Here is a 26659-nt window from a genome sequence, read left to right on the forward strand (position 1 = left end):
GAAGCATACCGTGAAAGCAACCAAAAGAGTTTTTTTAAGGGAAAGAAGTGGAATGTTATGCAATGGCCAAATCAATCACCTGACCTGAATCCGATTGAGCATGCATTTCACTTGCTGAAGACAAAACTGAAGGGAAAATGCCCAAAAACAAGCAGGAACTGAAGACAGTTGCAGTACAGGCCTGGCCCATTACTTTTGGTCCCTTAAAAAGTGGGAGGCACATATTCAAACTGTTGTAATTCCTACACCGTTCACCTGATTTGGATGTAAATACCCTCAAATTAAGTCTGCAGTTAAAGCACATCTTGTTTGTTTCATTTCAAATCCATTGTGGTGGTGTATAGAGCCAAAAAGATTAGAATTGTGTCGATGTCCCAATATTTATGGACCTGACTGTACATCTATACCAATCGCTGACTTCCAGATCTCAGATTTTTATTACTCTGTGTTATTTCCAATTGATTGTTGTAATAGCAGTCAAAGTGGAAGTCCAGTCAAATGCAAACTATACCTCAACCTGCTCCCACCTCCATTCCAAGCCTATTCTAACTAAACTGTGAAGGAATGATGTGTATACTTATAAATGCTGAGGGCACTTCGGCAACATGGTTGGCTCCCAGCGACGGCTTTAGTTTAGAGGAGGGACAGTTGATAACAGATGCTCAATAGTAAGCCTATGGGTGACGTCACCGGCCAGGCTCTGCAGCCCTTGTTGGTAATATCTCCTGTTCACTAAAGCCGGCCACTAGGGAGATTATGTGAGCGGACCGGAGCACCCTCCACCTAGGAAAGTATAGACCTATTTCCTCTACAGCAGCGGTCCTCAACCTTTTTTGCACCAGTATACAGATATCAGAGCTGTGCTAAGCTGATAGCAAATTACAGTGACAAAAAAAAAAACAAAAGGAAAAAACATATAATGTGATAAAGACCAAGTGATTGACTAGAAATTCTTCAAAAGTTAATTAATAAACATCCATCACCAGCAGCAATGTCAAGCCTTCATGTGCAAGACCTCCACCTCTAGTAAATAAGAGCGCTTACCAGATATTATTGACGCTCTATCTCTAGAGAGGTCTAATGAGCCTTGACCATAACCCTCAGCGAGATCGCTCAGGCGCTGATAGGGTTATGCTCCTATGACCCTGTAGCTCTTGTCCAACCGCATCTCCGCCTGGACCAGCCTGCTTAACTCAGCTCACTCCTTGTGCGGTTGTTTCCCCAGTAACAGCATTCGCATTTCATACTGTGACCTGTACCTCTCCTGGATGGAGGGGAGATTTTTTCACTGGTGGCGCTGCCCATGGGCTAGCACTTCCTTACAGAGTTTCCAGCGGACAGAATCATACCATCCCAGCAGGACCTGCTCTGACACTGGTCCCCTGTGCTGTATCCCTATCTCTCGCAACCTCATTCCGAAATCCTCTTCCATGGTGGCTGGTATCTGTACTTCTCCTCTTCTGCTATCCGAACCTTGGATCCCGCTGGAGGTTTGGATGTCCCAGACTGCAGGAAGCATCCCACCGCTTGTCACCAAATGTGACAGAACCGCTTGGCACCCCGACTAGGTGCTTCTTTCCTGCCTTCCAATCCGTTCCTAACAGACCGAGCGCTAATACCAGCCCTTTTTACCCAAAACATCTTACACAGACAAGATGTGAAGTAAAATCACCAAAAAGGAATGACTATTTATTGAAACCTCACACAGAATATATAGCACAGTTGAGCCTGATCACATTATCATATGCAAAGGGAATTGTATATAGAAATATAATTAACATAACTAAGGAACAACCAACATAAACTATGCTACTCCCCCTCTAGCAACTAATAGCCCACAGTGATATACCGTACTTAACATGAGCTAATTAACTAGGCACTTAAACCAGCCTAGGTGGAGGGGACAATACTAGCAGACAGACAGAAACAATAGGACAATGGGAATACACACCAAGGAGGCACATAAGGGGGAAATGATACAAAGGGACAAAGACATAACACCTTAATAAACATACTATAGCAGAAAACCTACTTACAATAAACACATTATGGCAGGGGACCCCAGTGGTTTAAACGGATTAAATTAACATCTACAGTCATTGCTGGTTTGATGCATAGATGCCCCAAATATGGATATGGAACCTCTAGTTCCCAGAGTCTATGTGTCTTGGGGAGACATGGACTTGAATCCAAAGTAACATTACTCCAAGTGTCCCCCAGGCACACACCTCAAAAAGTGTTCCCTTAAAAACCAGGGTCCATAGTCAGTGGGTAAGAGGCTTGCTCCTAGTCTTTCTCCAAAAGCCCCTGTCCTGGTTAGGTCTGTCACAATGATTCTTTGTATTCTCAACAACAGCACTTTCCAGCCTTCAAAGCCATTGGACACATAGGGCTGGATTTACTAAAGGCAATTTGATGGTGCACTTTTCAAAGTTGCTCCAGATCTTAGTAAATGAGGTAAAAAGCTTCACTTTGCACAAAATACCCAATCATATGCAAGGAAAAAAAAAACGCAATTTTGCTTGATTGGATGATGAAAGTCAGCAGAGCTTCGTCTCATTTACTAAGCTCTGGAGCAACTACTCTTGCGGAGAGGGCAACTGCACTTTGTAAAGTGCACAGTTTATTTGCCTTTAGTAAGTCAACCCCATAATCCCTGGCAAGATCGAAAGACCCCTAAGAAAGGGCCCTAAGGCTACTTTCCCACTGAGGCGCTTCTAAACTGCCAGTAAAACACTGAGCGCTTTTGAAGAGCTTTTCAGGCGCTTTTGAAGCGCTTTCCATTTATTTCAATGGAGAGGGGCGATTTTTCACCACCCTGCCAGCGCACTGCCCCAGTGTGAAAGCATTCATTGATTTTAATGAAAATAGGTTTTTGTGAGCTTTTCAGGTGCTTTTTTTTAGCGTAAAAGCGCCTGAAAAGCGCCTCAGTGTGAAAGGGGTCTAAGAGCGGCGTAAAAAATGTCCAGTGTGCTTGAGGTCCCTCCAGTGCTTTAGGTCCTTTTTTGTACAATGTTAATTGGCTCCATATTGAGAGATAGTAGCAAATCATCCACTTCTTCCGCCTTCTCTCCAGTGCTTACAATCTTACCAAGTGGGAGCTGTTTGAACCCTGCTGCCAGATCCTGCAAAAGGCGTCAGACACAGGAGAGGTTCCTGAGCAGGTACCATGGACTGATCCTAACGTGGCATACCTCACATGGCAAACTCTATTTTATGAACCTTCACTTCCTTCCTTTTATATAGATTGTCCTCCCAGCTCTCGTTTGCTGTTACTTCTCTCTTCTCTGGACTCTCGCCCATCTCAATAACTCCCAACCATCGGAGGTAAGATTTATTCACTTTAAAAAAAGAAGTTGTGTTGTGTGTTTTTTTTTTTTTTTCAAAATCATACTTACCTTCGGACTGATGCTGCATTCATCCCCTGCCGGCTCCAAGACTGAGAACCCGAGCAATCAAGGACTGCTGATCGCTCCATGCTCAGAGCTCTGTGAGCTGAGAGCTGGTGACTGTCCGTCACCAGCTCTCTGCTCTGCCCCCCCCCCCCCCCCACGCTCACTGGAGCGCTGGGCTGTGAAGGGAGTGGGAATGGCTGGATCAGGTTCTCAGCGGCTTGCCGAGAGGCGGTGCCGTTCCAGGGTTGTGGAAGGATCCCGACTTCATTGTCGCGATCTTGCTCGAGCCTGGACCGGTTCTGCTTCAGCCCGCTGTCTGTTGAAAACGGGTCACAGGAGTACGGAATGAACTGCACTCCTGTGATCCATGGGAGGGAGAAGTACAGCCAACCGAGCTTTGGCTGTACTTCTCCTTTTAAAGAAGATCTTCCCTGTATCTGAGCACCACAAACCAACAACACTATTTAATTCATTTTTAATATTCAAATCAAACTCTCCCATCCATTCATGTCTCTATGCTTTATTTTGATCTTGAGTAAGGGCAAATTATTCATGTAGTGTTTTACTTCCTGGAATCCATCTACCATTAGCTCAGGCTGAGAACATTCCTCCTCCTCTCCTCCCCTCCTGAAGACTCCTGGGAGGTATGACATAATTTGCCTAGGCAAGAAACCAGGAAGTAACTGAAGAAATATAAAAAGAAAAGTTTTAAACAAGTAAATATGATATACTTTCCTATCTATTTAATAATGCTAGCAGCATAATGATTAAAAATAGTCGATGTGGATTAGGAGAGTGAAGTTCCACATTAACAATTCACTGCGTAGATTAGCCTTTCTCATCCTCCCTGTGGGCAAATACCTTTTTACATAGGCAGTAGGAGGCAGTTTTAAAATCTTTTTGCTGACCTAGGTAATCATTTTTAAAGCTGACAATCTTGCCTGGACCCCCCCAAATCCAGAGACTTACAATCACAACTACCCTCTGCAAACTGAACCCCCCCGCTTTGTGTTTTGATTTTGTTGTTCACTATTAGTGCCTTATTCTGAAGTCTTCAAGCCAATCACAGAATGTGAAGAGTCCTCTTCTCCTCTCTCAGTGGTGGATAGACCATTAAAATGCGGATAGCTGTGCTAACCTAATGGCATTGGCATTTTTTGCATTGCTATACTGTAAAAAAAAAAAAAATTGGCGCTATGGTGACACCGCCTTAAGAGGACACCTGTATTCATAGTATATTCTTATGCCCCGTACACACGGTCGGACATTGATTTGACATTCCGACAACAAAATCCTAGGATTTTTTCCGACGGATGTTGGCTCAAACTTGTCTTGCATACACACGGTCACACAAAGTTGTCGGAAAATCCAATCATTCTGAACGCGGTGACGTAAAACACGTACGTCGGGACTATAAACGGGGCAGTGGCCAACAGCTTTCATCTCTTTATTTATTCTGAGCATGCGTGGCACTTTGTGCGTTGGATTTGTGTACACACGATCGGAAATTCCGACAACGGATTTTGTTGTTGGAAAATTTTATAGCCTGCTCTCAAACTTTGTGTGTCGGAAAATCCGATGGAAAATGTGTGATGGAGCCTACACGCAGTCAGAATTTCCGACAACAAGGTCCTATCACACATTTTCTATCGGAAAATCCAACCGTGTGTACGGGGCATAAGTCTCTTGGATTGAGCGACACTAAGCATCGTTCAGACTGAGAACATCTTGTGGTAAAAAGGAAGTACTGTGGGCCAGCTCTGAATTGAAGACCAGTATCGCAGCCCAAACTTTTTTTGTTATTTTTAACCTCTTATGGGAGTGTAAAAAAGTTAGAGTTGGGCTTTAAATTTAACTGAGACACTTTGGGGTTGATTTACTAAAACTGGAGAGTGCAAAATCTGGCGCAGCTGTGCATGGCAGCCAATCAGCTTCTAACTTCAGCTTGTTCAGTTGAGCTTTGACAAAAAAAAAAAAAAAAAACTGGAAGCTGATTGGTTTCTGTGCAGAGCTGCGCCAAATTTTGCACTCTCCAGTTTTAGTAAATCAACCTCTTTGCCTCGTGCTCTCCTGGTGACTGACGAATGTCCATCTGCATTGTCCCTACCCTATTGAGAGTGTAGGGACTCTATTCTAGACTGCCTACTCCAAAGCATTACCCAATATTCCCAGCCACTGAACACCATTCTGCTGCTTCTGCACCACACACACCACCCACCACTTTCATCTTCAGTGTGGAACATTTCTTGATTTGCCATATTTATGTGAACCTACTTTGCCCTGCATGCACTCACTTAAAAGAGAAGTATGTTTTTATTTTTTTTTCTAATCATACTTACCTCCGTGGATGGAGCATCAGACCAATGCTGCAGCTGTCCACCGGCGTCTCTGCACTGAGAACCGAGCCACAGAACACCACCGATGGCTCGGTTCTCACTCCTCCCCGAGCAGATCGATGCTGACTGTCAGTCAGCATCACTCTTGGTCTGCTTCTCCACGCTCATTGGAGTGATGAGCTGTGGAGAGACGGGGAGCTGCCGTCTCAGCGTCTCACTGAGACTGCCATCAATCAAGGCAGCTGGCAGATCCAGACTTGGGAAGTCAGAGGCCTCGAGTGATGAAAGTGACGTCAGCGAAGAGCGGACTTCAGACCGCTCTCTGCTGAAAACGGGTCTCAGGAGTGCAAAACGAATTGCACTCCTGTGACCCATAGGAGAAGCCCAGCCTAAAAAAGCTCAGGCTGGACTTCTCCTTTAAAAGCCTACTATACAGAGGCTATTTTTTGAGGTTCTGTTTAACCACTTCAGCCCTGGAAAGATTTACCCCCTTCCTGACCAGAGCACTTTTTGCGATTCGGCACTGCGCTGCTTTAACTGACAACTGCGTGGTCGTGCGACGTTGCACCCAATCAAAATTGACGTCCTTTTTTTCCCACAAATAGAGCTTTCTTTTGGTGGTATTTGATCACCTCTGCGGTTTTTATTTTTTGCACTATAAACAAAAAAATGGCGACAATTTTGAAAAAAAAAAACGCCTTCTTTTTCATTTTTTGCTATAATAAATATCCCCAAAAAATATATAAAAATAATTTTTTTTCCTCAGTTTAGGCCGATATGTATCCTTCTACAAAAAAAAACTCAATACGCATATATTGATTGGTTTGCGCAAAAGTTATGGCGTCTACAAAATAGGGGATAGTTTATGGCATTTTTATTATTTTTTTTTTTTTACTAGTAATGGCGGCGATCAGCGATTTTTATCGTGACTGCGACATTATGGCGGACACATCGGTCACTTTTGGCGCGATTTTGGGACAATTCACATTTATACAGCGATTGGTGCAATTAAAAATGCATTGATTACTGTGTAAATGTCACTGGCAATGAAGGGGTTAACCACTATGTGGCGCTGTAGGGATTAAGTGTGTCCTAGGGAGTGATTCTAACTGGGGGGGGGGGGGGCTGTGTTTGACACGTCACTGATCACCGCTCCCAATCACAGGGTGCTGTGATCAGTGACAGTGTCAATAGGTAGAACGGGGAAATGCTTGTTTACATTAGCATCTCAAACTGGAAAAATTCTGTGAGCCACAATGGTCCTGTGCCCTACTTATACTACCTCCAGCTGCATGCGCTGATCACGCTTCATATATCGTGCAAAGAATAAATTTACAAACCATGCGCTGCGCTTGGGTAACCCCAAAAAAATATAATAAAAATATAATATTAACCAACTCTGTGCCTATTGGTGCAATAATGTTAAATGCATACATGAAATATTAAAACCACTATTAAATAAACAATCGAGTGTGTAAGAAAACAAGTGCTTATTACACCGTAAATAGTGCCTTAATAAATAAAAGAAAGTGCTTGGTGCATTCAGCCTATCTGAATAAATAAATTAAAAAAACATATAAAACAAGTGAAAAAAGTCCTTTTTAGCACTGTAAAAAGTGCGTGCAAAAAATGACCAACAGTGATAATAAATCAGTGCGTGCAAGTGGTGTCAAGCTGTGACATCAATCATCATGCCGAAGACATCCTGAGTGCTGCAAACCATGCTCCGGTGCACCTCCGTGGCCCCCTTAACCACTTGCCGCCCGCCCTATTACCAAATGACGGCGGCAAAGTGGTTTGATATTCCTGAGCGGACGTAATATGACGTGATCAGGAATATCGAGCCGCTGCGCGCCCCCGGGGGGCGCACATCGCGGCGATCGTTGTTGCGGGGTGTCAGTCTGACACCCTGCAACACCGATCTAGGTAAAGAGTCTCTGACGGAGACTCTTTACCACGTGATCAGCCGTGTCCAATCACGTCTGATCACGATGTAAATAGAAAGAGCCGGTGATCGGCTTTTCCTCACTCGCGTATGACAGACGCGAGTAGAGGAGAGCCGATCAGCTGCTCTCCTGACAGGGGGGGTCTGTGCTGATTGTTTATCAGCACAGCCCCCCCCTCGGATCCCGCCCAGGACCACCAGGGAAGCCATCCACACTGGACCACCAGGTATGCCCCTAGACCCCCAGGGAAATGCCACTATGTGCCCAGGCAGCTGCCAATCTGTGCCCAGGCAGCTGCCAATCAGTGCCCACTCCAATGCCTACCACTGCCAGTGCCACCAGGGATGCCCATCAGTGCCTCATATCAGTGCCGCGTATCAGTGCCCATCAGTGCCACGTATCAGTGCCCAGTAGTGCCGCCTATCAGTGCCACCCTATCAGTGTCCAGCAATGCCGCCTTTCAGTGCCCATCAGTGTCGCCTATCAGTGCCCATCAGTGCTGTATATCAGTGCCACCCATCAATGCCGCCTACCAGTGCCCATCAGTGCCCATCGTCAGTGCCCGTCAGTGCCCGCTCATTGGTGCCACCTCATCGGTGCCGCCGTGTCAGTGCCGCCTTATCAGTGCCCATCAGTGAAAGAGAAAACTTACTTATTTACAAATTTTTTTAACAGAAACAAAAGCAAAACTTTTATTTTTTTCAAAATTTTCGGTCTTTTTTTATTTGTTTAGCAAAAAATAAAAACCGCAGAGGTGATCAAATACCACCAAAAGAAAGCTCCTATTTGTGGGAACAAAATTATAAAAATTTAGTTTGGGTGCAGTGTTGGATGACCGTGCAATTGTCATTCAAACTGCGACAGCGCTGAAAGCTGAAAATTGGTCTGGGCAGGAAGGTGTCTAAGTGCCCTGTATTGAAGTGGTTAAGCTAATGTGCTCACCTCAGAGCGTGTGACCCAGCTATTACCCTGAGTCAAATACGCTTTGGAGCCTACCCCAGGCTCTATACATATGAATAAAGAGAAACTATATAGTGTAATATAGTCAAAATACTTTAATAAAAGAAAACGCTCCCCACACCGGGGTACTCACATGGCACTGGTGCGTCAGTGCACCATTCTATAAAAGCTTTCAGTATAAAAATCCTGGATGTTTGGTGCGGTATGCTCTGCTGGGACAGCGCTAGTGTGAAGTCCGTGTATGTCTCTCCGTCCTGGCCCCTCCCCTACGCGTCTTCGACACAGGGACCATGTGTCTTCATCAGGGGAACAATCCTTGGGCTGAGAATAGCCGGATCGATTTGTTCCATCGATCCGGCGATTCTCAGCCCAAGGATTGTTCCATCTGTGACCAGTTCATCGGACACAGATGAACTGGGTGTCCTTCTGTGGACACCCGAATCGTCTCCAGTTTTCCCATCGATTATCCTAGGATACCTCTTGCTGTTTCCATCCATGCTTGTTCGATCTGGTGTCGCTGACATCCAGATCCACATGCTCTGGTAAGAGTACCCATTTCATTCCTGTTTTGTGATATCTGCTGACAACAATATAATTGATGTTTCTGATTAGCCACTTGAAGATGTTTACCAGCTGACGGATTCCCTGGTTTTCCCACAAACTTTCAGTTTTTTTTGGACACTAGCTGTCAGGACATTTTTCTTACTTGCTTACACTTGGTTGTCCATCACTAGACAGACCATTCATTGATACCATCATTGTTTCTTTGTTTGAAGATTCACCTTGTTATTTTCACCAGTGTTTTGGCATTTTTTTTTCACATGTTTAGATCTTTCATATGTTTATTCACATGTTTTTTCATTATTATCATCTCTTTACAATTTTTAGATATCTAGCTGCTTCACACAGCTCCTATTAGTGCTACATTCACATTCACACTTTTATAAATGTCTACCGGATACACCAATAAATATAACTAAGGACAGTTGCTTGCTGTTAAGTGTCAGTCTCCTGATTGTACTTATAGTTTTATTTTCTTCGTTCGTCCCATCATTCTTCCTTTTCATCCCCCTCCATTGTTCGCTCTCTTATCAGGAGGAGGTGACCGCTCTGAGTAAGAGACTTCACACATTCACGGAGTTGTGTCAGAGTTTTCTGTCCGATCTTAATCGCAGGGTCAGAGAACAGGTAATATTAACATTAAAGTGTACAGTCATTCTACCTTTGTGGTAGATAGTCTGCTATACAGCAGTAAAATGATCATCTTTGTGAACAAAAACTTTATCTGTCGTGTGTGTAAAGGCTCCAAAGCTCACCTTTTCTGGTAGTTTCCCCCCGTAGATGGTAATTCTCTAATGCATGTTTATTCTAGTGCATTAAAAATAGGCAGAAATACTTACCTTATTCCTCCTGCTTGATATTTGGTCTAAAGAAGCCTCTTCTCTTTGCTATGGAGTGGCCACCTCGTTGCCGATGTCATCATGTCTAATGCAGGACCCGTGGCCTGTCACAACAGGGGGTGCGGGGAGGGCGGTTGATTTGTTAAACCCTGAACACGGGTGTAACATGTAACAAAAGGTGAACTTCTTCTTTAACCACTTCCATACCGGGCCTATTCTGGCACTCCTGTCCTACAAATCATAATTTTTTTTCTAGAAAATTACATAGAACCCCCAAACATTATATATGTTTTTTTTTTTTAGCAGAGACCCTAGGGAATAAAATGGCGATTGTTGCAACTTTTTACGTCACACGGTATTTGCGCAGAAATTTTTCAAACGTGTTTTTTATAAAAAAAAAAAAAGTTTAGTGAATGAAAAAAACAAAAACAGTAAAGTTAGCCAATTTTTTTTTGTATGATGTGAAAGATGATGTTATGCTGAGTATATAGATATCTAGCATGCCACGCTTTAAAATTGCACACACTCGTGGGATTGGCGCCAAACTTCGGTACTTAAAAATCTCCATAGACGACGATTTAACATTTTTTACAGGTTATCAGTTTAGAGTTACAGAGGAGGTCTTGGATTAGAATTGTTTCTCTTGCTCTAACATACGCGTGGATACCTCACGTGTGTGATTTAAACGCTGTTTACATATGTAGGCGTGACTTACGTATGCGTTCACTTCTGTGCGCGGGGACGGAAGCGCTTTTAATTTTTTTTTTTCCTTTATTTCTTTATTTTTACACTTTCTCTTGAAAAAAAAAATGTTGATCACTTTTATTCCTATTATAAGGAATGTAACATCCCTTGTAATAGGAATAGTGCATGACAGGTCCTCTTTTATGCAGAGATGTGGGGTCTATAAGACCCCACATCTCTCCTCCAGGCAGGAAAGACCGAGATCAAACAAATAATGAACTGTCCCAGCCTTTCCAGCCGAGTCCCCGGCTTTCTTTACAGCCATCGGCCCGAATGTGATGTCATAACGTCGCGCCCGGGCCTCTGAGGGTTATAGCGATAACTGGGGACCATCTGGTCCTCAGTCATCTCTATGATCAACTTCCGGTGGCGACCGATCCCTTCTCCGGCTCGCCGATCATACGGGCGAGCTAGGAGAAGCATCGGAGGGTGGCGGGAGGGCGGGGGGATGTCCTTTCCCGCCGCCTATAAGAACGATCAAGCGGTGGAACTTCCACTGATGATTGTTCTTATGGTGCACAGAATCGCCGGCCAAAAAAAGATGATCTCTGAATGATGACGTAATACTGACACATAATCACACATAGGTTGGACTTGATGGACTTTTTTCAACCTCACCTACTATGTAACTATATGTAACTATATGTAACTATGTCTGTAGCTGCACCCATCATTCAGATATCACCAATCAAAGACGTCATATTACGCCCTTGGACTGGAAGTGGTTAAAGCTTTTTTTTTATATAAACGCATGTATTTTTATACACCCTGTATCGCAAGGCTACCAGTTTTTGTTTTTTGTAAACAAAACTCATGTAATTACCGTAATTGACTTTAGTGGATACCACATGATTGAGAACCAGGCTAGTTGCCTCCCCATCATTAGTTGTCACCAGCAGGCTTCAGTGACTTTGGTGTTTATAGCACACAGTTTGAGAAAAGATTGACAATCTCAGCAGGGGGCACTGAGCCTGAGAACTCTTATGTATAGACTGATGTTGGGTATGATTTAAGGGTAAGACCCCATACACACTATACAACTTTTGTTGTCTGATTTCCTTTAGATTTACCAAAACCATGTAGTGCAAGGGCCTGCCTGATTGCATACAAATTGAAACTCTTAAGGTTTGACCTCATATTATATGGTTTTGGTAAATCTAAAGGAAGAAAATCTAAAGAGAAGTGTATGTGTGTCCAGCTTTAGGGCCGGCCATACACTGAGCGAATATCTTTCCTGCAACCGAAGGTTGCAGAAAAGATATTTGCTTGATTCCCCAATCAACACAGACAGTGCTGATGCAGGAATTCCTCCTGCCTTGTCTCCTCTGGACGGGGGGGACGGACAGCGCTTATCACTAGCTGCTGTAGCAGCCGTTGCCGTTAATTGCCAGAGAATCCGAGTTGATTGATTGATCAATAGGACAGAGAAGACGTGCCTAATGGAACTCGCGGGCGCCCGCCTCGGCTCACCTCCGCAATCAATGAACAAGAAAAAGAATAGGCTGCTCACCACGATTGTGATCCAAAATCCTTTATTGGGACATCCAAGAGTGACACCACAAGAGCAGATTGCCTGGTAGACGCGTTTCACACTGTTATAAGTGCTTAATCATTACCATTAATGATTAAGCACTTATAACAGTGTGAAACGCGTCTACCGGGCAATCTGTTTTTGTGGTGTCACTCTTGGATGTCCCAATAAAGGATTTTGGATCACAATCGTGGCGTGCAGCCTATTCTTTTTCTTGTGATCAATCGATCAACTTGGTAGATTTAGTCTGCCCATTAACGGTTCAAATCTCGTTCGAACCATGTATGGCCGGTCTAATGGTGAGAGTTAGGTGTTAGTGTCGGACAGGTGCCATCAGAAATTTAAGATATTAGTGTTGGGAAAGTAAATAAGGACAGAGGAAGCTACTGGGCTGCTTTACTGTTAGGGACACTAAGATAGGGACACTTGAGGGAACAGCAGGATTTACAATTACCTCCATGCTGAAGACTACGCAGAGCAGCCAGCGCTAAGAATGAATATACTATTAATGATAAATACTCCAAAAGCATGCAATGTACTTCTAAAAAATTAGCATTTTGCCCAGTGAAAGTTTTTTTCCCTATTCGCACAGAAAGAATGTACGTGGGCTGTTACTGAGCAAATTACTAATGCAATACAGTCCTAAATGTTTGACTATACAAGAAATGAATGAATGATTTCTGTCTATGGTTTGTATACATCTTCTCTTTGTCTCTCTCTGTACACTTGTCTGCTGTATTTTCAGGCATTTAAACTTCTCAGCGATCTCCTAGTGATCTTCAATGACCACCTGAGCCGTGACGACCACTCGTATCTCCAGCCGCTTGTCTGCACACCTGACCTGTCTCTGCAGGCCGAGCTAGCCGGCTTCCTTGTCGATCATGTGTTCACAAATGCTGCGGATCTAGAAGGTGATATATACTTAAAGCCCAACTCCAGGAATTAGACAAAATATCTATCCTTGCATTGGAGAACCCCTTGCGTTCCAAGAGTTAAATGCTCCTTATTTCTAGAGGTTAGAAGAAGAGGCAGTATTACTTACCCTAACCCCTACCCTGGCACTTTCCTCTTCTCCCAGAAGCTATGGTCTGTGGGCGGTCCGTTGGCATCATCATGTACAATGCAAGGCTGTTAACCCCAGGAGGCTTTAGCTCCCTTGAGATGAGGTTTTGTAGGACCGGTCACACAACTGAAGGGACCTTTCTGGAGTAAGGAATACGTTTAAATGACACCTTATTCATGCACCCCTAGGCAATTTAACCCTTGTAGCCTCAGAAAAAGGATCCATGCAAGGGTTTTTTTTTTGGGGGGGGGGGGGGTGCTTTAACCATTCTCCAGATGTTGTTTTAATGTTTTAAAGAACTTGTTTGTTGAAAAGAAAGGAGACCCATCAATACCTGACCTGAAAGATGGTAACTGTCTCAGATGGTTTATGTTTAACGATGCAGACTTTGATGTCTCTTTCCCTTCTTCCCTTCATAGAGAGTCTCTGAACCGATTTAAGTCCTGTAACATACACAGGATGAAAAAGACAGTGTAGTGTCAGCAACTTTAAAACAAGTCAGTATTCACTTACAGTAAAACCTTGGATTGTGGGCATAATTCGTTCCAGAAACATGCTTGTAATCCAAAGCACTTGCATATCAAAGTGAATTTCCCCATAAAAAATAATGGAAACTCAAATGATTCATTCCGCAACCATTTATTCATAAGTCCTTCAGTTTACAGTCCATAGAAAAAGATTATAGCAATTTGATAGGTTGTGAAACCATAAAATGTCCATCCACAAATGGAAGCCTCCACAAGGTGATTAGAAGCAAAATCCATCAGGAGCTACAGAGTATAAAAGAGAAGAGAGGCGCCTCTAAGTGTAGCAATATGGTTACATTTAATGAAGGTACAACATTTAGCAACTCACATAGTTCATGATTAAAAGAGGCACATCTAAGTATGGAGGCATCCGGGGTAAAGCTGTCCACATAGACAATGTCAATCTGCAATCATGACCGGGAAGACTACCCTGCAGTAGAGCGATCTGAAAGCGAGGATTGAACCGCTTGTGGAGCGCAGCATGGAAGGGACGATGTTAATGGCGAGGAGGAAGATGGTCTATGTGGACTGCTTTACCCCGGATGCCTGCATACTTGGATGTGCTGGTTTTAACTTCTTCAGATCCACGCTATAGCCGAATGATGGCTACAGCGCGGACCTGCTTTGCCGGGAGGATGTCTATTGACGTCCTCCCGTGCCCGAGCGGCCTGCGCGCCTCCTGAGACTCGCTGGATCACAGATCGGAGTAGGGGGTCGATCCCGACCCCTTATCACATGATCAGCTGTTAGCCAATGACAGCTGATCATGTGATGTAAACAGAGCCGGTAATCGGCTATTTTTTTTAACAGATTCCCTTTTAAAAGGGCCAAGAGAAAACTAAATATTCTTTGTAGGAACTATGGTGAATAACTGCACTCTTAAAGGGAACCTGTTAAAGCAGAAGTATGGCCAAAGCTCTTTTGACTACACTTCTCCTGTGGGTCACAAGAATGCACTTCTGCACTCCTGTGATTCAGATTCAGCTGTCAGTGGGCTAAAGTCCGTCGTTGGCTGACGTTACAGAGTTGGTCTGGGCTCTGCAGGGATGCTGACAATAATGTGCTGCTGAGAGCCTGGGCCAGCCACTCCCACCCCCTCTACACTCCGACGTTCCAGTGAGCACTGGAGGGGCAGAGAGCGGACCCGAGAGCTGAGCGATCAGCAGTCTTTAATCGCTCATTTCTCTCTATAGTGCCAGTGGGAGAGAGCAGCAGCATTAGTTCGATGCTGCAGCCATCTAGGTGAGTATGAATGTTTGTTTTTTCATTCCCAAATTTCTTTTTTAATAGAAAAAACATACTGACATCACTCTGTATATAAACCTCTTTTTGTTTCTCCTCTAATGAGGGGCACAGGAAGTCATTCACTTTTGGGTATAGTGTCGCTAAGAGGAGGATTGGACACTGGCAAAAATAAAATCTGTAGGCCTGCCCAGGTAACCCCCACCTACTACCAGCATGGCTATGGTTTTTTTTTTTTTCTAGTGTCCTTGGATGGACATCTTTTCTTCAGCTCAGCTGGGAAAATATAATAGGTTTGCTGTCATTTGTTTCTTCAATCAAAATTCTTTGCTTCAGCGCAGCTAAAGCTAATCTCTTTGGTTGTAGCTATCTGGTATGACTGTCCTGGCTTTTGAAGTGCTGTTTCTGGACTCACTGGACTGGACATTGCAGGATAGTCTAAAAGTGAGCATCGGGAACTACCTAATTTGTTTGGGTCAAATTCCTGCATTCTGACAGTTCCTACTGCAAAATGGGTTGAGTAGGAACACTGAGGGACAAAATTGCCATCATCTGCTGATTGAAGTGTTGATTGCGAGCGCGATACTCTTTTCTGCAATTCAGTGCCAAGGAAGTTTCTTCCTGGTGCTGCTCCTGCATTCCAAAGAGCCACATGGAACCCCAATCTTTAGTCTGTTTCTGCTGGCCCTCATACAGATGATCATCCTGTCACTTCTACCACTGCTGTTCCCATTCTTGGGTCCTTTAGATCCCCTAAGACTGCAAAGACTTTCATGGTGCACCCACCATTCTTATGCCAGTCACTCTTACGTCGTCTTCTACTGAGGTTGGAAACACCCTGATAAAATATTTCCTCTTCTCAAATGCTTATTAGTGTTGTATCCATTTGAAAAAGACTGTTGAAAAGTGGTCTGCCCCCACTGTGTCCTGTCTTAGCAAATCGACCACAATTCGGGTCGAGGATGCAACTGTTTAAGGACCCAACTGATAAATAGTTGAGGGCACTCTCTAGAGCTCACTGGAAGGCTCTGCTCTTCATCCAGTTTTAGCTGTGACTTTGCTAAACTCTGACTGTTCGAAGTGTATTATAGGGGATCTTGTCACTACTGTGATTGACCCCTTTTTCCGAGCATTTGGAAGAAACAATTTTTGCTTTAAGCCATAGTTGTGATGGATCTCTTGTCAGTACACATGCGGAGAACGCTTTAAGCTTTGAATTGCAGATCAAAAAAGCACCATTTCTGTATAGCCTTCAAGAAATGGCTTTTTGAATCTACACTGCATGTCATTATGCCGGCAAGCATGTTGCTGGTGAGCATCCATTTTCCACAGCAGAAGAAGCCAAAGGGACAGACTGCAAAGGCACTGTTGGTTATGAAAATTCCTTTTTGTTTCTTCACTCCACACCATCCGTCTAAACCCCCCAAATTGGCATTCTGTCCTATCGCAAGGTCTGGGACTCAAGTCTGCCAAATCCACAGATAAGCCTTGCTCTGCATGAAGTTGGTGGGGTGTTTGGTAACCTTTGCAGGCAATTAAACAGCTTTCATCTCAGATGCCTGCATGCAGGAGGTGGCTTCCAGGGGCTACATGCTGGAGTTTCGTTTTGTGCCCCCAACTCCAATATTCCTGTGTCACTTCGAAGATTAATAGATTTCCCAGAGCCCACATGGATCTTTTCAATCAAAGTGGCATTGTCCTAGTTCCTTTAGAAAAATGCTTTCAAGGGTTTTACTCCAAAGTGTTTACAGTTCCCAAGCCCAAAAAGAGCATCTGCCCCATCTTGGATCTCAAGGCACTGAATGTCTATGCGGCCCATTAGGTCTAACATTGCCTCCCTTCACTAGGGAGATGTTCTAGTTAACATCATGGATGTGTACCTCCATGTCCCCATCTTTCCTGTGCATCAGCGTTTCCTTTCCTTTGCTGTGTGTTCCCTACACTACCAGTCCCTAGCCCTGTTTTTGGCCTCTCGTCTGCACCTCAGCTGTTCACCAAGGTGCTTGTTTTAGTACTTACCCTGCTGTGCTCTCGTGACTATTGTGGGATACTTAGATGATCTCCTGCTGAAGAAACAGTCAGTGCAAGTTCTGTTGGACATTATGGCCTTTGACACATTACAATGGTTCAGATGGATCATGAACCTTCAGAAATCTTTGCTGGATCCCACTCACCATTTAGAGTATCTGGGTCAATTCCTGGACATTACATAAGCCAGAGTATGTCTCCCACGGCAATGATTTCAGACTTTTTTTATCTCAGATTCAAGCTTCCCAGTTGAGCACTCATATGACTTTCCACTTTTGTATGAGAATCCTGAGGGATTGCCAAGCTTCACTCCAGACCTCACTCCAGACTCCTGTTGTTGTGGGACAAGTCAAGTAGACTGATACAGTTGGCACCAAGTCAGTCTGTCCAGGGATTGATTGAACTTGATTTGGACTTCAATTTTGGTGGCTCGGGAATTCAACAAAGTTCTTTTTTCCAGTTTTTTAGAAGAACCTCATGACAAATGCTAGCTTGTTGGGCACCCTGTTTGTGCAGGGGACTCGGTAGTCTGAGAGGTCTCTTCTCCCGATCAATATTCTCAAGCTTCAAGCAATTTGGCTGTCTTGGCAGCGCTGGACCATGCTACAGGGTCCTTTTCACCTGGATTCAGACGAACAATGCCACACTAAGGGCATACATTACTTATATAGAATAAATCAGAAGTCTCGCCACAGCAAGAGAGGTAGAACAGATTCTGTTATGGGCAGAACTTTACAATCCAGCCTTGTCTGCCATAGACAACATTTTAGGCGTAGACATCTGACAGCCAAACTTGCCCAGCTGGCATGTCTGGACGCAGGGGGGTGGTCCCTACACTGGACGTGGATGTGTTCAAGGACCTGTGTTACAAGTAGAGAACTCTGAATGTGCACTCATAAATGTGAGACATGCACCTATAAATCTGTGATTCCAACTATGCTAAAAGCTAGGACTACATCCTTCAAGGTCTATCATCCAACATGGGAGGCCTACTTCACTTGGTTTGAGTCTTGGGGCTTTCTTCCTTCAGCTGGGGATGGACCCACATTTTGCTCTCAGCATTATCTAGGCCAGGTTTATACCCTTTCTATTCTGTTTCAGAGACTCCTTCACCTCTCACTCCCTGTTTAGGACTTTTGTACATGGAGTCTCCCATATACTGTAGCTCTCCCTGCTGATTCTCCTGTGACTTGATGGGTTATGAATCTGGTTCTCTCTGTGCTTTTAAAAACCACTATTTGAACCTCCTTATGGAAATTACTCTCTCTACTTTCATTCACAAGGTGGTATTCCTTGTAGCCATCATTTCTGCAAAGCGTGTGTCTGAACTGGTGGCTTTATACTGCAAGGAACCCATTCTGGTTTTGTATAGGGTGTTGGGGGCCAGGACTTTCTTTTTGTCTAAGGTCGCTGCCTTTAGCCTTTACGAGAATATCTTACCTTTGTCCCTTTGTCTGGCTCCAGTTCACCAAAAGGAAATTATCCTTCATTGTCTGGATGTGACCCAGATTGTGTGATTCTGTCTCTTAGACACTGCTTCTTTCAGGAAGCCCAATTTCCCTTTTTGTAAAGCTGGATGGTCCCCGCTCCTCTTGCCTGCCCTTATACACTCCCTACTCGTCTCCTTAACATACTGCCTGCCATCATACACACTGCATTCATACACTCCACACTTCTTTATTGCGTATACCACCTGCCACCATACCTTCTACACTCCTTTGCCCCATATACTCCCCCATGTCATACTATCAGCACTGCTCTGCTGCACATCTTAGCCATCAAAACAATTATGTAGCATAATTTGGAATATACCCATCTTTGCCCATTCTGAAACGAGCACGCTTTCGCTAGTACTGTATACATCAGTTTTCTTGCCATTTAGCTCCTCGTTTTAAAACAATCCGATCTTTTTTATAATTAGACCGGAGTTTTACACCTTTTAATTGTGTTTTTTTTTTTTTTTTGCCAGGAGATGAAAATGAACAAATCGCTGAGCTGCATAACAGACGCACCCTATTGGCGGGTTACTGCAAGCTGATTCTCTACAACACTTTGGAGTTGCACTTTGCTAGTGAAGTCTTCAAGTACTATGTAAAGGTGAGAGATCACAAGTGTTGAGAGGTCAGTCAGTACTCACACATATGCATGTGTGTATATATACTGTATTTATATTCTGTGTGTGTGTGTGTATATATATATATATATATATATATATATATATATATGTGTGTGTGTGTATATATATATATATATATATACTGTATTCATATACTGTGTGTGTATATATAAATATTCACACAAGTGAGTACACCCCTCACATTTCTGTAAATATTTTATTCTATCTTTTCATGTGACAACACTGAAGAAATGACACTTTGCTACAATGTAAAGTAGTGAGTGTACAGCTTGTATAACAGTGTAAATTTGCCGTCCCCTCAAAATAACTCAACACACAGCCATTAATGTCTAAACCACTGGCAACAAAAGTGAGTACACCCCTAAGTGAAAATGTCCAAATTGGAACCAATTAGCTATTTTCCCTCCCCAGTGTCATGTGACTCGTTAGTGTTACAAGGTCTCAGGTGTGAATGGGGAGCAGGTGTGTTAAATTTGGTGTTATCGCTCTCACTCTCTCATACTGGTCACTGGGAGTTCAACATGACACCTCATGGCAAAGAACTCTCTGAGGATCTGAAAAAAAGAATTGTTGCTCTACATAAAGATGGCCTAGGCTATAAGAAGATTGCCAAGACCCTGAAACTGAGCTGCAGCACAGTGGCCAAGACCATACAGCGGTTTATTAACAGGACAGGTTCCAATCAGAACAGACCTCGCCATGGTCACCCAAAGAAGTTGAGTGCACATGCTCAGCGTCATATCCAGAGGTTGTCTTTGGTAAATAGACATATGAGTGCTGCCAGCATTGCTGCAGAGGTTGAAGGGGTGGGGGGTCAGCCTGTCAGTGCTTAGACCATACGCCGCACACTGCATCAGATTGATCTGCATGGCTGTCATCCCAGAAGGAAGCCTCTTCTAAAGGTGATGCACAAGAAAGCCTGCAAACAGTTTGCTGAAGACAAGCAGACTAAGGAAATGGATTACTGGAACCATGTCCTGTGGTCTGATGAGACCAAGATAAACTTATTTGGTTCAGATGATGTCAAGCGTGTGTGGGGGCAACCAGGTGAGGAGTACAAAGACAAGTGTGTCTTGCCTACAGTCAAGCATGGTGGTGGGAGTGTCATGGTCTGGGGCTGCATGAGTGCTGCCGGAACTGGGGGAGCTACAGTTCTTTGAGGGAACCATGAATGCCAACATGTACTGTGACATACTGAAGCAGAGCATGATCCCCTTCCTTCGTATTCCAACATGATAACAACTCCAAACACACCTCCAAGATGACCACTGCCTTGCTAAAGAAGCTGAGGGTAAAGGTGATGGACTGGCCAAGCATGTCTCCAGACCTAAACCCTATTGAGCATCTGAGGGGCATCCTCAAACGGAAGGTGGAGGAGCGCAAGGTCTCCAACATCCATCAGCTCTGTGATGTCGTCATGGAGGAGTGGAAGAGGACTCCAGTGGCAACCTGTGAACCTCTGGTGAACTCCATGCCCAAGAGGGTTAAGGCAGTGCTGGAAAATAATGGTGGCCACTTAGGGGTGTACTCACTTTTGTTGCCAGAGGTTTAGATAGTAGCAAAGTGTCATTTCTTCAGTGTTGTCACATGAAAAGATATAATAAAATATTTACAAAAATGTGAGGGGTGTACCCACTTTTGTGAGATACTGTATATAATGAAAATTTTAAATGCATGAACATAAAACAAAAAACAAACCAGAAGAAAGAACAAAACAAAAACAAACAATTTAAACACAATTTTTGGAGGCTTTTTGGCTGTGATTGGTCGCTGGACAGCTGCTGATCACATTCACATATGAATGCCAGGCATCTTTTTAATGTGGAACTAAAAAAAAAAAAATCCCCAGGATGTAGAGTTTTCTGGTAGAAGAGACAGGTCTCTTTTGCCTAAAAACCTTTTTTCCCGGCAATGTTTCTTTTCTGTGTACACTGCATGTGCCATCCCGGCTCTATTGCTGGTATGCCACGAATAGAGCTGGGTGCCAGGCGCGATGTAACTCCTGTATGCATACATCATCAGTGGCTGTCCAGTGTCCAAAGAGGATCACAATGGGAACTGGAGGAAGCAGCTGCAGAGACGGCCATAGCAGGGGACTCAGCAGTGACAGGAGTATGCTGTGCATACTTGAACATTATGTTGAAAGCTTAGCCCCATTAACATAGGTTCAATTCTGCTTTTTAATGTAAGTTTATAGACAATGAAGAGACCAACCGCCCAAACGATTAGTGGGCTAAAATGCTGCAGACAATTCTGTTCTGCCATAACAGTTACTACAATGGCAAGGAATGGGATTTGATTGCCAGGTTTTCACAGGTGGATGAATTGTGGATTTTTGAACCACTAACATGCCTTGTTGGCTTTTCTCAGCTCTCCTTGCTATATTGTTTTGTTTATCCTAGCTCCTGTAACACTTATGGTCCTGATGCTGGTGAGAAGTGGCCAGTGGCAGGATAGCTGTGGAGCGCACATTCAGCCAGTTAAACACTCAGATATGTCACTCATGTGTGCAGGGCTGGTGCAAGGATTTTTGACACCCTAGGCGAAACCTCATTTTGCCGCTCCACCCCTGACTCCACCCCCTTTGCCATGCCCTTGTATGCCCCACCTTTTTAATGAAGCGCCCATCAAATGCAGCCCACCAGCGCCCATCAAATGCAGCCCACCAGCGCCCATCAAATGCAGCCCACCAGCGCCCATCAATGCAGCCTACCAGCGCTCAGTAATGCAGCCTACCAGCGCCCATTAATGCAGCCTCACCAGTGCCCGTTAATGCAGCCTACCAGTGCCCATCAATACAGTCTCACTAGCGCCCATTAAGGCAGCCTCACCAGCGCCCATTAAAGCAGCCTCACCAGCGCCCATTAATGCAGCCTCACCAGCGCCCATTAAGGCAGCCTCACCAGCGCCCATTAAGGCAGCCTCACCAGCGCCCATTAATACAGCCTACCAGTGCCCATCAATACAGCCTACCAGTGCCCATCAATGCAGCCTCACCAGCGCCCATTAATGCAACCTACCAGTGCCCATTAATGCAGCCTCATCAGCGCCCAATAATGCAGCCTCATCAGCGCCCATTAATGCAGCCTCACCAGCACCCATCAATGCAGCCTACCAGTGCCCATCAATGAATGTTTGCTTGCTTCAATTCATTCGGGAGTCGGGACACAGACACAGTCCTCCACTCTGACACTATGTGCAAATGGAGCGGTGGCTGCCTGCTGATGCTGAGACTTAGTTGCTTGCTGCAGAGAGAAGAGAGTAGGAACACCAGTGGCCGGGCACCCCCCCGGCGCCTAGTTTGCCTAGTGGTAGCACCGGCCCTGCACGTGTGGCACTTCCCGACTCGGCGATCAAGACATTGCTCTCTTGCTAGCAGCTTATATTTAGCAACAAGAGAGCAATGGTTTGCTGATCCAGTCAGTGAGGGAGCATTGCACAAAAAGCAGCTAATGTTTGGCTTGAATGTGTAGCAATCCTAACACAGTCAAGATTTTGCCAGCAACAAAATTACAGGTGTAAAAGGAGGAGAGGAGATGCTTTATGTTATGGAAAGATTTAAACCCTTTAGAGCTGCAGTAATAGAGGCTTACCAGTCCACCTGTAGCTGAAATATAAATGTAATGGTTACCCTTTAATATTTAGGCTTACTTACTGGGTCCTTGTGCACCACTCTTATGCCGCGTAAACGCGATCGGAATTTCCGACAACAAATGTTCTATGGGAGCTTGTTGTCGGAAATTCCGACCGTATGTAGGCTCCATTGGACATATTTTGTCGGAATTTCCGACAACAAAAATTTGAGAGCTGGTTCTCAAATTTTCCGACAACAAAATCTGTTGTCGGAAATTCCGATCGTGTGTACACAATTCCGACGCACTAAATTCCACGCATGCTCAGAATCAAGCAGAAGAGCCGCACTGGCTATTGAACTTAATTTTTCTCGGCCCATTGTACGTGTTGTACGTCACCGCGTTCTTGACGTTCAGAATTTCCGACAACTTTGTGTGACCGTGTGTATGCAAGACAAGTTTGAGCCAACATCCGTCGGAAAAAATCCATGGATTTGGTTGTCAGAATGTCCGATCGCGGTGTATGCGGCAATAGGATGTCAAAGCAGAACTTTACCCATACCTTATTAAAAAGGATTTTCTTTATCAAGGAACATACATTTCACATTAATAATTATGCTACCAAAATGAGTGTGTGTGAATGCCCAGAGCCACTGAACAGCAGTAAATATTTAGGCTGTCAGCAGATTGGCCTCTAGTGGCTCTGATTTTCAGCAGAATGCCAGCAATGGGGAGCAAATAAGCATGTGCAGAGCAGGGTGAGAATGTGTATTACTGGATTTTAAACCGTATAGGCACTTATTTTTTAATGTTTTACATAGCTATACCTGCTAAAGAGGCCAGCCTGAAGTCATCTAGCAGGACTTCAGTTTCTGACTAAAGTTCCACTTTAACTTTCCACACAAAATCTTTCCTTCCTTTCAGTATTATGTTCACTATGGGGACATCATTAAGGAAACCCTTCACAGATCCCGCTCAGTGAGCAAGGAGGAGAGCACCAGGACCATCCTCCTGAGTCTGACCCAGGTATGGTCTATCTTTAATGTATATCCTAATGCGGGGGGGGGGGGGGGGATCAGCAACCGGTAGATCACGGCCAAGTGACTGGTAGATCCAAGTCTGGGCTTGCTGACCCGCCATCCCAGAGATTCAAACAGAGCGCAATGCAGAGGGGTAAAGTTGGAGCTGTAGTAGGGAGCAAGAGCCGCAAAAGTCGATGCCTCCTCTGTAGTGCCGGCTCCTGTCCCATGTGGAGTGATACAAACTGCACTCCACCTCTTATCCCTTCTAGCAGTCTCCAGAGTGTTGCCAGCAGCAGGAAAGATCTTCAGATTAGTGTAAAGCAATACACCGGACATAATAGTATAGGGCTGCTTTCACACTGATGTGCTGCGGTTTAGCCACACCATTGATGCAGTGTACCAGCAGCTTTTCTGCGGGATTGCTAGACTTCTATTATATGCGAGTTTGGTGCACTTTCTAAATGCAGGATTTTTGGTGCACTTTCAGAAAGTGCCCCACACCTGCAGGATATAATAGAAGTCTATGGCAAAGCGTAGCTAACCCAGGACGGTCGCAGATGTACTGTGCTGCACCTGGGGTGCGGATAAATCGCAGCACATCAGTGTGAAAGCAGCCTTATAGGGGGCTCAGAACAGTAAGGATTCAATTGCATTTTTAGCTTGGGGGGTGGTAAAACCCCCATAGTTAAGACATGTTTTTATCCGCCCTGCCCAACGGCACCCTCTTTAGCTGCAGTGGCCAGGGGTTTACACACATATCATGAGTTATATGCCCTGTCATGGTTGGTGGGTGTAGCACCTGCCAAGCATGACCCATTCAAGTGAAGGAGAACGCTCTTCAAATGCCCTGCAACTTTGTGCAGTGCAGCAAACAAGGGGTTAAAGCAGGCAACGTTGTGTTACTTTCTCACCACCTGTAACCCCTTGCCCCCACAGAAACATGCGTTTTCAGAGTGGCCTCATTTTCTTGAATGGGTCGCATTTGCAGGTGGTAGCACCCACCAAAAGCAAAAGGGGGGTTTTAATACCTTCTGCGGCTTGTGTACACCTTTGTCTGCTGCCCCAGCAGCTAAAGATGGTAGGGATTGGCATAGGAAAAGCCGCGAATCAACTGCAGGGTTTTACCACCCCCCCAACTTTGCGTGAACGAGCGCGAAGGGTGCAGCTGCTGAATGCAACTAAGGGCTCATTCACACATGCAGCAGGCACAGCTGCTCCCCTGAAAAGTGATCCGAGTGTGTTTGACAGGTGGTGAGGAGGCGATATGTTGCCTCCTTCTAACTGGATTTAAACCCATGATTGCCATGCAATGCATGCGTTTGCGGCACAGTAGTACGGCAATTAGAGATTTAAATCAGGTGTGAGGAGGCGCCACTGTGCCCGGTGATCTTTGACTGTTGTTCAGGTAGCTATCCACCTTTTTAAGGTTGTCTACCCCTGTCCTAATTTATCTCCCTGTATGTGGGAGAGGTCCTCAATGGGACAGAAAGATGCAGAGCTGTTGTCTCACACAGTTGGAGAAAGCTACAATCCTTTGGACAGCACAAGGCAACTCTCTGATAAGAGGTATATAGAACCCACACTGAAGCAACTGCCTCCTGTTCTTAAATTGATGCATGCAGGCTGCAACATGTTTACACACTCGGATGAAGGTACACCCGACAGACATATATGGAATCCCTCTCTATATATCTCTATATCTCTCTCTCTCTCTCTCTCTCTCTCTCTCTCTCTCTCTCTCTCTCTCTCTCTCTCTCTATATATATATATAGAGAGAGAGAGAGAGAGAGAGAGAGAGAGAGAGAGAGAGAGAGAGAGAGAGAGAGAGAGAGAGAGAGAGAGAGAGAGAGAGAGAGATATATATAGATATATATATAGATATATCTCTATATATATAGAGAGATATATCTATATATATATCTATAGATATATATATCTATAGATATAGATATATATATCTATAGATCTATATATCTATAGATATATATTTATATATCTATAGATATATAGATATATATCTATAGATATATAGATATATATCTATATATCTATAGATATATATATATACAGTGGGTACGGAAAGTATTCAGACCCCCTAAATTTTTCACTCTTTGTTATATTGCATCCATTTGCTAAAATAATTTCAGTTCATTTTTTTTCCTCATTAATGTACACACAGCACCCCATATTGACAGAAAAACACAGAATTGTTGACATTTTTGCAGATTTAGTAAAAAAGAAAAACTGAAATATCACATGGTCCTAAGTATTCAGACCCTTTGCTGTGACACTCATATATATAACTCAGGTGCTGTCCATTTCTTCTGATCATCCTTGAGATGGTTCTACACCTTCATTTGAGTCTAGCTGTGTTTGATTATACTGATTGGACTTGATTAGGAAAGCCACACACCTGTCTATATAAGACCTTACAGCTCACAGTGCATGTCAGAGCAAATGAGAATCATGAGGTCAAAGGAACTGCCTGAAGAGCTCAGAGACAGAATTGTGGCAAGGCACACATCTGGCCAAGGTTACAAAAAAATTTCTGCTGCACTTAAGGTTCCTAAGAGCACAGTGGCCTCCATAATCCTTAAATGGAAGACGTTTGGGATGACCAGAACCCTTCCTAGAGCTGGCCGTCCGGCCAAACTGAGCTATCGGTGGAGAAGAGCCTTGGTGAGAGAGGTAAAGAAGAACCCAAAGATCACTGTGGCTGAGCTCCAGAGATGCAGTCGGGAGATGGGAGAAAGTTG

The 26659-nt window shown here is 44.3% G+C and overlaps 1 protein-coding gene across 1 annotated transcript in view; it reads left to right on the forward strand.

The window, feature by feature from the left end:
- STAG3 (STAG3 cohesin complex component) overlaps positions 1-26659 on the forward strand; it is a 127447-nt gene that overhangs the window by 63893 nt on the left and 36895 nt on the right. Inside the window, exons 20-25 of the mRNA XM_073622889.1 lie at positions 3077-3164; positions 3247-3327; positions 9733-9825; positions 13058-13223; positions 19142-19269; positions 23806-23907. Coding sequence (XP_073478990.1) covers positions 3077-3164; positions 3247-3327; positions 9733-9825; positions 13058-13223; positions 19142-19269; positions 23806-23907 — 658 coding nt within the window. The remainder of the gene's footprint in view (positions 1-3076; positions 3165-3246; positions 3328-9732; positions 9826-13057; positions 13224-19141; positions 19270-23805; positions 23908-26659) is intronic.

This window comes from Aquarana catesbeiana, linkage group LG03 (assembly GCF_042186555.1).
Source record: "Aquarana catesbeiana isolate 2022-GZ linkage group LG03, ASM4218655v1, whole genome shotgun sequence".
In the NCBI taxonomy this organism is placed as follows: Eukaryota; Metazoa; Chordata; class Amphibia; order Anura; family Ranidae; genus Aquarana; species Aquarana catesbeiana.